The sequence below is a fragment of the Propithecus coquereli genome, unplaced genomic scaffold (assembly GCF_000956105.1).
Source record: "Propithecus coquereli isolate 6110/MARCELLA unplaced genomic scaffold, Pcoq_1.0 Scaffold186, whole genome shotgun sequence".
Classification (NCBI taxonomy): Eukaryota; Metazoa; Chordata; class Mammalia; order Primates; family Indriidae; genus Propithecus; species Propithecus coquereli.
This window is the reverse complement of record NW_012143412.1, coordinates 135,806-147,974: the sequence shown is the minus strand read 5'-3', so window position 1 is coordinate 147,974 and position 12,169 is coordinate 135,806. Positions and strand designations below refer to the sequence as shown.

Here is a 12,169-nt window from a genome sequence, read left to right as displayed (position 1 = left end):
ATCTATAATAAGCATGAATCATTTTTATAATCAGGAAAAAATTCAATGCATGTTATTAGAATAAAAGAGAAAAGAATTATCTCCAGTACGAAACTTTTAAATGGGTGAGCAATAGCCTGATGGTTCTGCAGGCTGGAGGGCGAGCTGCTATCATACAGCACTCATGGCTGTGGGTATGAGGCAGCCCTTCTGGGGCTGCGTCTTACCTCTCGTTTCCAGAGTACAGATTGGCGTATTCTTCCTTGACCTCCTCTAAGCTGCTTGCATTCCCATCCTCCAGGTTGAAGGATTCTATTGGGGAGTTGAAGGCAAGGGTCACAAAGGGGAAAGTCAGGCCTCTGTGGAGTCTTCTCCACCTTTCTGGCCCAGGTGGACCTTGGATGGGGCCCTGAACCCTCCCAGGGTCAGTGTTAGGGAGGCCAGAGCCCAGTTTCCCCCTGTCCTTCTAGGTGTGAGGGGAGAGCACTGGACTGGCCCACTTCTCTGGCCTCTGAAGATGAGATCCGGTGCCTTCAGCAGCACCCCAATGGGGAACTCATCAGGAATCAGTGACTCCTGCCTGTCCTGCCAGACTGCAAGCTCCTGAGGACAGATGCGAGACTCTCAATCTTGGCCCATGTACAGTGTCTGGCACACAGTAGGCCTTCAATAAATATTTGTTGACTCGGGGTAACCCAGTCTCTCTGTTTTCAATAAAAAACCTGAACCAGCCTTCTCCCGGGAGGGAGAGGGAAGTGGCAGGTAGGGATCTATTACCTTTCAGCTTCAGCAAATTATCCAGGGTTTGTTCCAGTTCCTGAATATGGTTCTTCGTCTTATTCAGAATCTGCCACTGAGGACAGAGAGACAATGCTGAAAAGCCAGCCTTTCGCTGCAGAGACTGGTTTTGTGGACCCAGGACCCCCATCCCTGGGCTGAGGCCGTGCTCCCTCAGATGCAAACTCACATCCCTTGACCTCGTCAGTAAAAAGGATGGGAAGTTTGCTCTGATGCACAGAGGCGTGAAGTTCCCTTTGTATCCAAAAATGGATTCTCACCGAAATGCCAAAATATTTGGAAACAATTAAGCTTCATTTGGCAAAACTACTAGTGCCGTACAAAGGCAAATGACCACAGAGGCTACTTGAGGTGGAATAAATGGTGACTGAGGGGGCACAGTCTCGACTGGCGGCAACCCCAGGCTTGCACAAAGGGACAGAGGTAGGCTTCAGCTCAGTTGTGACAATGTGCAACTGTCTAGTTAATATTAAATGTGCTACTCACAATATTATTTGCTAAATGCATACACGCCAGATGATCTAAAAACTTATCAAATGCTCCGCCAGTTTGAGCTCTAAATTTCCCCCTTCCTCCTCCTTCTTTTACTTCCTTCCTCCTTCCTTTACTTCCTTCTTCCTTCCCTCTTTCCTTTCTTTCTTCCATCCTTCCTTCTTGTATGTAACATTATAGTTAAAATGGTAATTGCAAGATTATTCAAAAACAAGAAACGCTAAATGTCATTGGTTAGGCTGACTACCTGTATCTGTCAGGGGTTATACACATTCCTCAGGTATGCACAAGGGCAAAGCTGTGTGGTAAGCCCCAGAGATACAGAGTACATAAGACAGTCTCTGCTTTCAGGGTGCTGACATTCTAACAGGGAAGAAAAGTGTGGAAACAACTCCTCATGACACAAGATAGAATTAAGTAAGTGCTAACAAGGGCTAAAAGCAAAGGGTTGTGGAAATGTACAAGGGGGAGGGAATATTCCAACTAGAGGGATCTAGAAGATTCTGTGGAGCAGACAGCTGAGCAGAGTGAGCCGAGCTGAGCTTTGAAGTGTGCCCAGAACCTCAAAGGCAGAGCTAATCACATGAGCAAAGACCCAGAGGTTGGGAGAGGCAGGCCTTGTTCAGGGAACTGCCACAGGGAGATGTGGCCAGACTGTGGCTTGGGCAGTGGGAGGGGACCCCAAAGCAGCTAGGGGGTGGTACCCTGAGTTTTGCTATTCTAGATTCCCAGGGATTCTGACTGGTGCCTAAAAAGGAGACTTGAGGGGAGCTGGAAGCACAGTGATCTGCCAACCCAAAGAAAGAGAGGGTGAAGGGAACAGCAGCTACATGAGAACACAGTCGATTGCAAGAACACTCTGAACACCCCTTTCAGAGCAAGGTGCCCCCGGTGCTCCTACACGTTCTGCTTTGCCTAGTGCTGGGTTCATGATTCTGCTGTTGAGTCAGCAAGGACTCAGAACCCAGGGCCAAATGGTTGCCAGAATCTTGGGCTTGTTCTTAGGGTAAGAAGAAGATTCTCTGGCTACTATGGTCTGAATGTTTGTGTCCCTCCCCAAATTTGTATGTTGAAACCTAATCCCTAATGTGATAATATTAAAAGGTGGGACCTTCTGGGAGGTGATTAAGTCATGGGGGCAGAACCCTTATGAATGGGATTAGTGTTCTTATAAAATAGGCCCAAGGAAACTTGTTTGCCCTTCCATCATGTGAGGATGCAGCAAGAAGCTCTATCTATGAACCAGAGAGCAAGCCCTCACCAGACGCCTAATCTGCTGGCACCTTGATCTTGGACTTTCCAGCCTCCAGAACTGTAAGCCAAAAATTTCTGTTGTTTTTAAGTTACCTGGTCTAAGGTATTTGTTGCCACCCAGAAGGGGTGGCAGCTCCAGGCCAGTCCCCAGCTTGCAGCACAGTCCCACCACGTGTGGAAACATCTCCTCCCCACACCCAGGTCCCTGTACCTTTGAGGCTGTGAGATCAGAATGGGAGTAAACGGTCTGCCTGAGGTTGCTGAAGAGCCCTGCCAGAGTGGCTCGGTGGCGGGCCTGGGACAGGCGTCTTCGGGCCACCCTCGGCTCAAGCTCCTGTGGCTGTTCCAGTGGCCCGGACATTGCTTTGCCACTGGGGTCACTGCCTTCTTCAGGAGTCGCCATTATAAGCTGCAATGTAATACGGATTTTTTTTTTTGCCCTAAATAATAAAGATACAATATTAAAGGGAAAGGAAGGCAGATTGAAGGAGACAGAAAGGAGGGACCTCTCCCAAGTAAAAGGTCCCAAACCAGTCCCAAACCAATGAATATCATCGACAACAGATCCAAAATAAATCACTGATGACACAAAATCTGTTACTGAAGCTCGACTCCTAAAATCACAAGTCACCCTTGTTGAATTTATAGTTGAGGGGCACTGGGACTTACCTCAGGAAGTTTCCAGCACATTATAGGTATTCACCAGACACTTGTTAATTTCAAATGTGGCCAAGGAGAACAGCCATACCCTGAGATCTTGGCTTTACAGTCTGTTCAAAGCGGGACAGGTATGTGTCCCACCCTGTGAGGTCTTTTCTACCTTAAGAATGACTCCTCTTTGATCTAAGTAGTGGTTACACAGGTGTATACATATGAAAATAAATCCCTCAAGGTGTACACATTAGATTTGTGAACTTTTCTGTGGAAAGTTCTTTTCAAAAAGAAAGAGGAAAATGTACTGTACCACCTGTGAAAGCAAGAAGTCTTCTGACGACAGAGAGGCAGAATGGGGTTTGCCTTGTCTTGCTTCCAGTGGGTTCTGAAGATGGTCATTATGTCATCCTTTGTCACATCTGAGCTGACAAGCCAGGAGCCCTTTCCAAAGTGAGGTGATTCTGGGACTGATATGCAATAGCCGTTTACTAAGAGACAGGGGCCAGGGCCTCTTATCTGAGCCGTGGAACCCCCCATCAGCTGCTCACCTTGCCACTTGGGGGAGGTCTGCTCCCCACTCCCCTGCCAGCTCTTGAACAGAGGGGCTGCATCTTCCTCACCTCTGTACCCCCAGTGCCTGGCACAGAGTTCAGCCCCAATAGTGCTCAGTGCTGGGGTTTCAGATGTATTAGAATGGGAGGCCTCCACTGGGTCCACTCTCCCCTGAGCTCAGTTTTGCTGCATGACAACGCATGACCTCGGCCAGAGGTTTGTCAATTTTGATGTATGTCAGAGTCACCTGGGGAGACTGTCAAAAATATACATGCTCAGGCCCTGCCTCGAAAACACTGGATGTGAATCCACTCAGGTGGGCTCAGCATCCAACTCCCCAGGTGATTCTCACACTTTCCCCACTTCAGAGCCATCACTAGGGCACCACAGCTGGTAGCAGCTGGAAACAGAATCTCTTCCATAAACAGAATATTGGAGAAGAGGGTGGAAGAAACTTTTCCCACTACTTTTTAGCAGAGAAAATCAACTAATGAGACGATGAACCCAATAAGGCAGTATGGGATTTTAAAACACTGTTTAGGCCAGAAAGCAACACTCCCATCAACAAAGTAGTCTTGCTTTGCTGCTCAGAACAGTGGCAGGAAGATGGTAACTGGATGATGCTGTAATTGTCCCAGCTGATCCCCACAAGCCTCTGTGATGTCTATTGACTGGAGTTACACCCTGATGCCTTCTGAGGGAGGACAGAACTGAATCTGCTGATGTCCCCTGAACTCAGCCCCAGGGATATGTTAGACTAGTGTCCAGGCCTTTAAAGTCTCCACTTTCTAGACACCAACTAATCTCTATCAGGAAGCAAAGTGAAACTGTGAAGGTTCTGAACTGCCCAGGGAAAAATGAGAACCATTGGAAGAGAAGAACAGAGGTTGTCTTCACTTATTTAAATTAAAGAGAAACAGATACCCCTGGACAGCAGGGAATTTAGGTTAACACACATAAAATGGGAAGCTGATGAATAGGGGTATAAACATACTAAGGTCCTCCCAGGATCTCAAATTCTCTGATAGTCTCAGAATGCTAACACCGAAAGTCTCTAGCTTGTGGGGAATCTGGAGCTCTCCCAATGTCAATGCTGAGACTTCGGGTTTCTGCCCAGGTTTCCACCCAAACACACCCTGCCTGAAATAGCTGGATGGCTGTGAGGACAGTTCCAGTCATGGGGTGAGGGTGCAGCCCTCTGCCTCCTCCATAGGGGGCAGACTTTCCCAGGACTTGTTGCCTCTAGGGGTGGGGACCACAGGAGAGCAACCCGGCCGGCAGCCTGGAGCTGAGGCTCCATCTTGCCCCGCCTGCCTCAGGCGCCCCCTGGTCAGGAGCTGAGAGAAATTTCTCCCCCTGGGGCGGGGAGGGAGACCCCACAGGAAAGATGGGAGAAGATCCTCCCACTCTGCCTTAAGGGGAGAATCAAGCCCAGTAGATGTTAAACTTAATTATAACTTGTGTGATTTTAAATGTCCTCCCCCTAAATGCACTCTCCTGCTCCCCACTAGGAATAATTTTACTGTATGATTCCCAAAAGGCACTCTTTCTGAGTTATCTTTATTGACTTGGAATTTGGTTTTCTTCTCTGTGGCCCTGATAGGGGCTTAGGTGAATATTTTTCAGACAGAGCTTTTTACTGCAATAATACAGTTGGGTTTGTCCAGTCAGCACCTGATTTGTGCGAAGGGCTGACTCACCCAGGACAAGTGCCTCAGAAGTCACTATCTGGGATGGTGGAGGGGAGGGAAGGACCCTCCTCCACCTTATTCCAAGGTGAGCTCTTCTGCTAGGATAGGGGGAACGGAACATATTGCAAAAGGGGGGACTAACTGTATTTTTCAAATGAAATCAAGAAGTGATCTTTTATTTAAAAACAAAAGCCTTTTCTCGTAAAAGCCCTCTGCAGATGCAATGTGTATTACGGAAACTGGTCCCAGCAGTGTAAGGAATTACAGCAGTGTAGAAAGTATAGTCTGGAATTCCATCCCTGGGGCGTAGAAGTCTGCATTTTAACAGCCTTGAAAACTCAGAATCTCCCGATTTCCCCTTGCTCTTGCTCTCCTGCCCACCAATCTCTAGCCCAGTGCCTTTCCTCCCATCTACAATGCCACCCCTCTCTGCCTCCCCGGTCTCAGTGTCTATAGAATTAGAGCCAAAGTATCCTTCAATTCCCAGTTTAAGTTCCAATTCCTTTAAGGAGCATCCAGGCTGGGCATGGTGGCTCACACTTATAATCCTAGCACTCTGGGAGGCTGAGGCGGGAGAATTGCTTGAGCTCAGGTGTTGGAGACCAGCCTGAGCAAAAATGAGACCCCGTTTCTATTAAAAATAGAAAAATTAGCCAGGTGTGGTGACACATGCCTGTATGCCCAGCTACTTGGGAGGCTGAGGCAGGAGGATCACTTGAGCCCAGGAGTTTGAGGTTGCTGTGAGCAAGGCTAACGCCATGGCACTGAAGCCTGGGCAACATAGCGAGACTCCGTCTCAAAAAAAAAAAAAAAAAAAAAGGAGCATCCCAGACCCAAATCACACTGGTTTCGGGTTTCTAACTTAATCTTGTTTTGCTAACACATCAGTAAGATCTCTGGTCAGGGTCCCTGTAACAAGCATAGACCGTGTCCCTCCCAGGATGCAGGGCCATGTGCAGGTATAAGTAATGAACTCAAATACTCCCTTCTTTGCCTTTCTTGGCTTCTTCTCCCAGACTAGCACCACTAAGAGTTGCCGGGACAACTAAGACAGAATCTCCGAGGCACGGGGACAGGCAGAGGTGTTGGGTTGAATGAGCTAAAGGAAAAGGAAGATCTAGAGAAAAATTTGAGGGGGAAAGGAAGTAACATCTTAGTTCTGCCCTAACCCCAAAGACCTTTGTGGATCCTATGCATTCACTCTCTCATGAATTCAGTTCTCATATATTCAGAGAGGCAATACATTTGAGAAATCTAAAAAAGCCCTTTGAAGGTGATGCTGGCCAATTGCTACTTAAGAAAGGTAGGGAGAGATTATATAGGGGCAAGAACCCAGAAATCCTATTCTGACTCAGGAAACTGGGCGTGCTTGGAGAGGTGAATGTGAATGTTTGGGCATCTAAAACATGTGAGAATTGAGGGAACTCAGTGCGGAGATAGTAGTTTGAAGGAAGCTAGTCTTAAGAATCCAAAGCATGTGGAATAATACAGGAACACATTCAGCGATCGTATACGGCCAATGGATGAACTGGTGTAGCAAAGGGCAGGCTGGATTATGGACTGGCTCAGGACCTGGGTCATAACCTAGCTTCAAGTTAACCAGCCATGTGACTTTGGATGAGTCAAGAAATCTCTCTGGGTCTTAATTTCTTTGTCTGTATAAAGGAGGTTAAAATTCTTTAACTAGATTATAGTCTAAACTTTTTCACTTTTAAAAGGGTATAGTCATGATTCTATGGCTATCAGGAGCAAGGGCAAGTGGCACAAGCCACTCACATTCCAACAGAAGTGGGGCACGAAGCCCACAGCAGCCTGAGAAGCTGCATCTTAAGAGATTCTGGGGACTGCAGTTCAATGAACAAATGTTTACAGAGCACTTTCTCTGTGCAAAGCTCATTCATTTTGCAAGAAACTGGGCCAAAGTAATATTAGACATTTCAGAATGGCCATAGCTCTAGCATATTTTCCCCTTTAAAAATGTGTTGCTGTGTTTACCCTTGTTCATGAGATCAGCATGCCAAGCATAACCTTTCAGTCTAACAAAGTTAGGAGACAACTTCATTGATAGATTCTTCTAAAAGAACATTCTGTGAAGATTCACACTGTCACATGCCATATTTTCATGACTTTTCGTCTATAAAGCCAAGCACATATTCACTACCAAATATTTTCTTATTAAAATACCACTTAATACCCACTTAAAGCTCACATTTTTAAAACTCTCTAGACTAAAGCTTTTAAAAATGACCTTAATCTTCTACAAGTTTCAGAGAAACGCTCAATCATTTTAAAGCATCACTTCACAGAACATTTGAGTTTGATCCATTCTCATTAGCAAAGCCTACCGTAATGTACTGCAACCCACAGGCAGCTTCCTTTGACTCCCTATGCATATCAGATTACGTAAAAAAAATCCAAAATCATTCTTAGATATGTAGGTTGTCACAATAACATATATAAATGCTCCTGTGAATCCAGACCTAACTAAATGTTCACCTGTGGCGCTCCACTGCAATGAATCCACTCGCGTATTTCATGAACACTCACATGCTCAAGGGCACCTTTCTGGAGAGGAGCATTTACAGAAGATACACATGGAAGGAGGTGGACATCTGTGCACACGACATCCCCGCTCCAGGGACAGCGGTCACCCAGCCTCTCGCGCCAGAGTGGGGATCGCGGCTCCTGCCCGGGGCAGAAAACAGACCTGGCCCCTCGCAGCGCAGGAGCGGGGACCAATAGCCGCCCTGTCACCACCCCTCACAGCCAATGGGGATGCGAGGTGGCGGGCCAATGGGAGTGTAGGCAGTCGAAGAAACTGTTACAAGTTGTCCCAAGGCGACAAGAAAGGGTGGGGAGAGAGGAGGGAGGAGCGAGGCTGACCTTTTCACCTTGCCTGGTCGTGAGGGGGACAGGGAGTGGTGGTATCTGTGTCAGTCATCAGCTCTGGGGCTCCTCACAGCCTGCACGGAACCACAGAGGACTGAATGGATGTCCTCCAACCGCTTCCACTCACCTGACATTAGACCCAGTTTCCCCATCCCTCAAATGGACCAATGCCACCACCTTATAGGGTTATCCTGAGGGTTAGCAACGACACCTTAAATAAAAGGGCCAGAGTACCAGGCTCCCTGTCTTAAGGGAAAAGCTGAGAAAATGTAGGTGTGAAGGAAATAGACGCATAAAAGGGAGAGAGAGAGAGGAGAAGGGCATTCGAAATAAGGAGAAATGGAAGGGGGCGGAGACAAGAAATCCTTAAAAGTTCCGATTAAAATATCAAGAAGAAAAGAGAAAAAGTGTTCACTCTTCGGGGCAGGACAATGCAGGTATTCTTCCAGCTTGGAAAAAAATTCATTTTTCCTCCCCAAATATAGATATACTCTTGTCTTTAGGGCTCTTTTTGCTGGTATCCCTCTGTCCAGAAATATTTCGTGATGGTCACGATCCCACTACGTGTGTTTGACACTAGGAGTCCCAGCGAAGCCCTGAGCAGACGCGAAATAAGCCCGGGGCAGCGCCCCGCTTGGGGGCTGTGGATGGAGGAGGAAGTTCAGCACATCCCAGGTGTTTCCATGCTGCTGTCTGACCAGAGGGGAGCTACTTCACTCCGGGGCAGGGGTGAGACAGAGGTCACACGGCTTAGAAGAAGCAGCAGGGGCTTTGGTGGCACCTGGTTCTAATCCGGGATCCACCGCCCAGTGACTGAGAGGGCTACGGACCAGTAGACCAGTCGTACGGAAGCACGCAATAGGGTACCCGGCGTGCGATAGACAGTCTCTAAACTTGGTGAGTCACGGACTCGTCTTTAAAAGGATTTTGAGGAAATGTTAAATGATGCACTGTTTATAAAGAAACTGTCACATAAACATCATCCAGTAAGAGTCAATTCTTCTTGTCCCTTTTAAGGTAAATTTAAATCATTCATTTTACTTCAACATTTTGCCTATGTCAGGAAGCTGTCCCTTCTGGCTCTGAGGCAGACTTTAACCCAGGGTCCCTGAGAGCCCTGAGGAGCTTCTCTCCCTGCCTCTGTCCCTAGTTTCTTTCTCCTGGCCCTGCCCCACACCTCCCACCACCAGTCCCACCAGTAGTGTTTCTGGGGTCTGGTGGGAACAGAGGGGACTCAGGCGTCTGTGAAGCTCTTTCCTGGAGAGCCTTATTCTTGCACCAAGAGGACACAGAGAATTTTGGGAACCAACCTTTTACCTGCTCCAGCCTTTCATGTAGTGACCCCCTTCCCCCACCCACTCCATCCACTACCACACACCCGCATTGGTCTCTTTGGATGAATCTCACTGGGGAACAAATCTGTAATGAGAAGAAAGCCATCCCCGAGGTGCAATATTACTAAGAAACTCACTTACCTGCAGCAGCCTGATTCCTTTATTGAAAAATGAAGATCTTGTCACTTCAGTCAACCTTCCCCACAGCTACAAGGCAGAAGGCTCTGCCCATGACCCCTAGGGACCTCCTGGAGACCTCTCACCAACCCTGGATACATTGAGTTCTCCCCGGCAACATCCACACACACTGCCACCCTCTGAGCCTGATCTCTTCTTCACAGTAGCAGTTCTAAGAAGCTTCTTCGCAGCTTCTGCTCCAAAATACACCCACCAAACACGGTAACATAGGTCCTGTCCAGAAATATCCTCCCCTCATAGTAATATAGATCCTTCTCTGAAATAACCCCCCCTACAATAACATAGATCCTTCCCTGAAATATGCCCTCTCATGGTAATATAGATTCTTCCTTGAAATAACCCCCATCCCCTAGTTTCCCCATCCTGCCCTGAAATTCCCTCCTCTCTCCCCCAGTGTGAGAGCATTTTCTCCTCCCAGATCCAGCTCAGCACCAGTGCAACCAGGAAGCCTTCGAAGATCCCTGCATTAGCACCAACCCAGGATGGCGACTCCTGTTCTGTGCTCCTTGGCCCTGACTTTCTGGCTGGAGGAACAGCCTTTTGCATTTGTTCTCCATGTTGATTTCTACCCACTTCATGTGATAAAGGGCAGGGGCTTCAGACTCTAGCATCTTTTAATCCTTCAAACAAAATTAGTGATTGATCATATAGTGAGAATCTATTTTGTTTCTAATCCTCATGGACAACCTTGTGAAGAGTCTTATCTCCCGATTCAGAGAGGGCCAGGAACTTGCCTATGATCTTCTCTCTGGTCTTCTACTCTCTATGCCTCCTTGGGTGGCATTTAGTCCAATAAATATCAACTACCTCAGGCCAGAGAGAAATTCGCATGCTCTTATAATGTTCAGAACAAAAGGCTCTCAGCTTTGAACTGAGGTCTGTAGACAGTGGCTCCTAGGAAAGGGTGAAAAAGGCAGATACACAATGGAGAGTTGTACTCTCTGACTCCAGCACTTCTGCAAAGATGAGACTGAGACATAAACCCAGACAAACTTTTGCCCACCATATCCTTTCCACAGGGCCATATTTTGGCTTCCAGGAAAGCCTGTGAATACAGTAAGCTCCTTTATGGAGAGCAGGCATCGCTGGGTACTTTCTGCCATAGGAGGGCAGATGTATAACTCCCTAAAGACATGTCCAAGGGCAAGAGTTCCCAGGACTTTATAGTACAACTCTCAAGGGCTCATGGCCTGTCATCATAAGTCAGCATCAACCTTCAATGGGACTTGCTTTTGAAGTTTCCATTTAACGTATATGTGGAAGTGCTTCAAAATGTAGAAAGAGCTATACAATATGGATAAAGAAAGTTGAGACTTCAAACTATGAAACTCCTAGAAGAAAACTTCTCTGGTCTGAATATTTGTGTTCCTCCAAAATTCATATGTTGAAACCTAATCTCCAAAGCAGTAGTATCATGAGGTGGGGCCTTTGGAAGGTGATTAGGTCATGAGGGCTCTATCCTCATGAATGGGATTAGTGTCCTTATAAAAGAAGCTTAAGGGAGCCTCTTTTATATGGCTCTTCTGTTTGCTCTTTCTGCCATGTGAGGGCATAGCGAGAAGGTGCCATCTTTGAAGCAGACAGGAAGCCCTCACCAGACAGTGAATCTGCCAGTGCCTTGATCTTGGACTTCCCGTCCTCCAGAATTGAGAGCAAGCAATAAATTCTGTTGTTTGTAAATTATCCAGTCTAAGGTATTTTGTTTTAGCAGCCTGAACAGACTTAAGACAAAAATAGATGAAGATCTCCCTTCTCAGAAAAAGACAGAGTAGGTGAGTGTCAAGGGCACTGGAGACTTCATATATTTTCTCATATGGGTGCAAGACGGTGAGCAGCCCTAGGGCCAGCCAAGGATTTCCATGAGAGAGCAGTGGTTCACCAGGCCTCAGCTCACTCTAATGACCACATCCATGATGGACAGGATGGAACTTCTGGGAGCTCCAATCGCATTCTTTCACCTCCAGTGACTCCTTGGCTGTTGCTTTTCACAGTTACTGTCACTCAAGGTTCTTGGTTTTCAAGGCTACTGCAGAGCAGAGGAGAGGGACATGGGAGTGGGGTGCATTACAATGACAGAAGCAGGCCATTCTTAACAAGATGCAGCTGTTTTCTTGAATTAACACTCTTTGGATTGTTGCAAGCTTTTGATTAATTTTCAGAGTTTTGGAAAAGTTGCTTTTGATCATTTTTACCAGTGTTCTCATTTCTTTTATGGAGGAGCAGATTTTTTGAAGTCTTTATCCTGTTATTCTGGAAGTGCTTCCCTCTCCTTATTTATTGCTTAAATTTTGAATTAAAATATTATTGGAAGGAGAAAGATTGAGCCAG

At 46.9% G+C, this 12,169-nt stretch overlaps 1 protein-coding gene across 1 annotated transcript in view; it reads right to left on the bottom strand.

Annotated features, from left to right (window-relative positions):
* The window catches only part of STRA8 (stimulated by retinoic acid 8), a 25,015-nt gene extending 13,262 nt beyond the window's left edge, over positions 1–11,753 (bottom strand). The window contains exons 1-5 of the mRNA XM_012642749.1: positions 11,736–11,753; positions 9,785–9,850; positions 2,735–2,932; positions 757–832; positions 207–291 (exon numbers count right to left, since the gene is read on the bottom strand). Coding sequence (XP_012498203.1) covers positions 207–291; positions 757–832; positions 2,735–2,932; positions 9,785–9,850; positions 11,736–11,753 — 443 coding nt within the window. The remainder of the gene's footprint in view (positions 1–206; positions 292–756; positions 833–2,734; positions 2,933–9,784; positions 9,851–11,735) is intronic.
* Between the last annotated feature and the right edge of the window lie 416 nt (positions 11,754–12,169).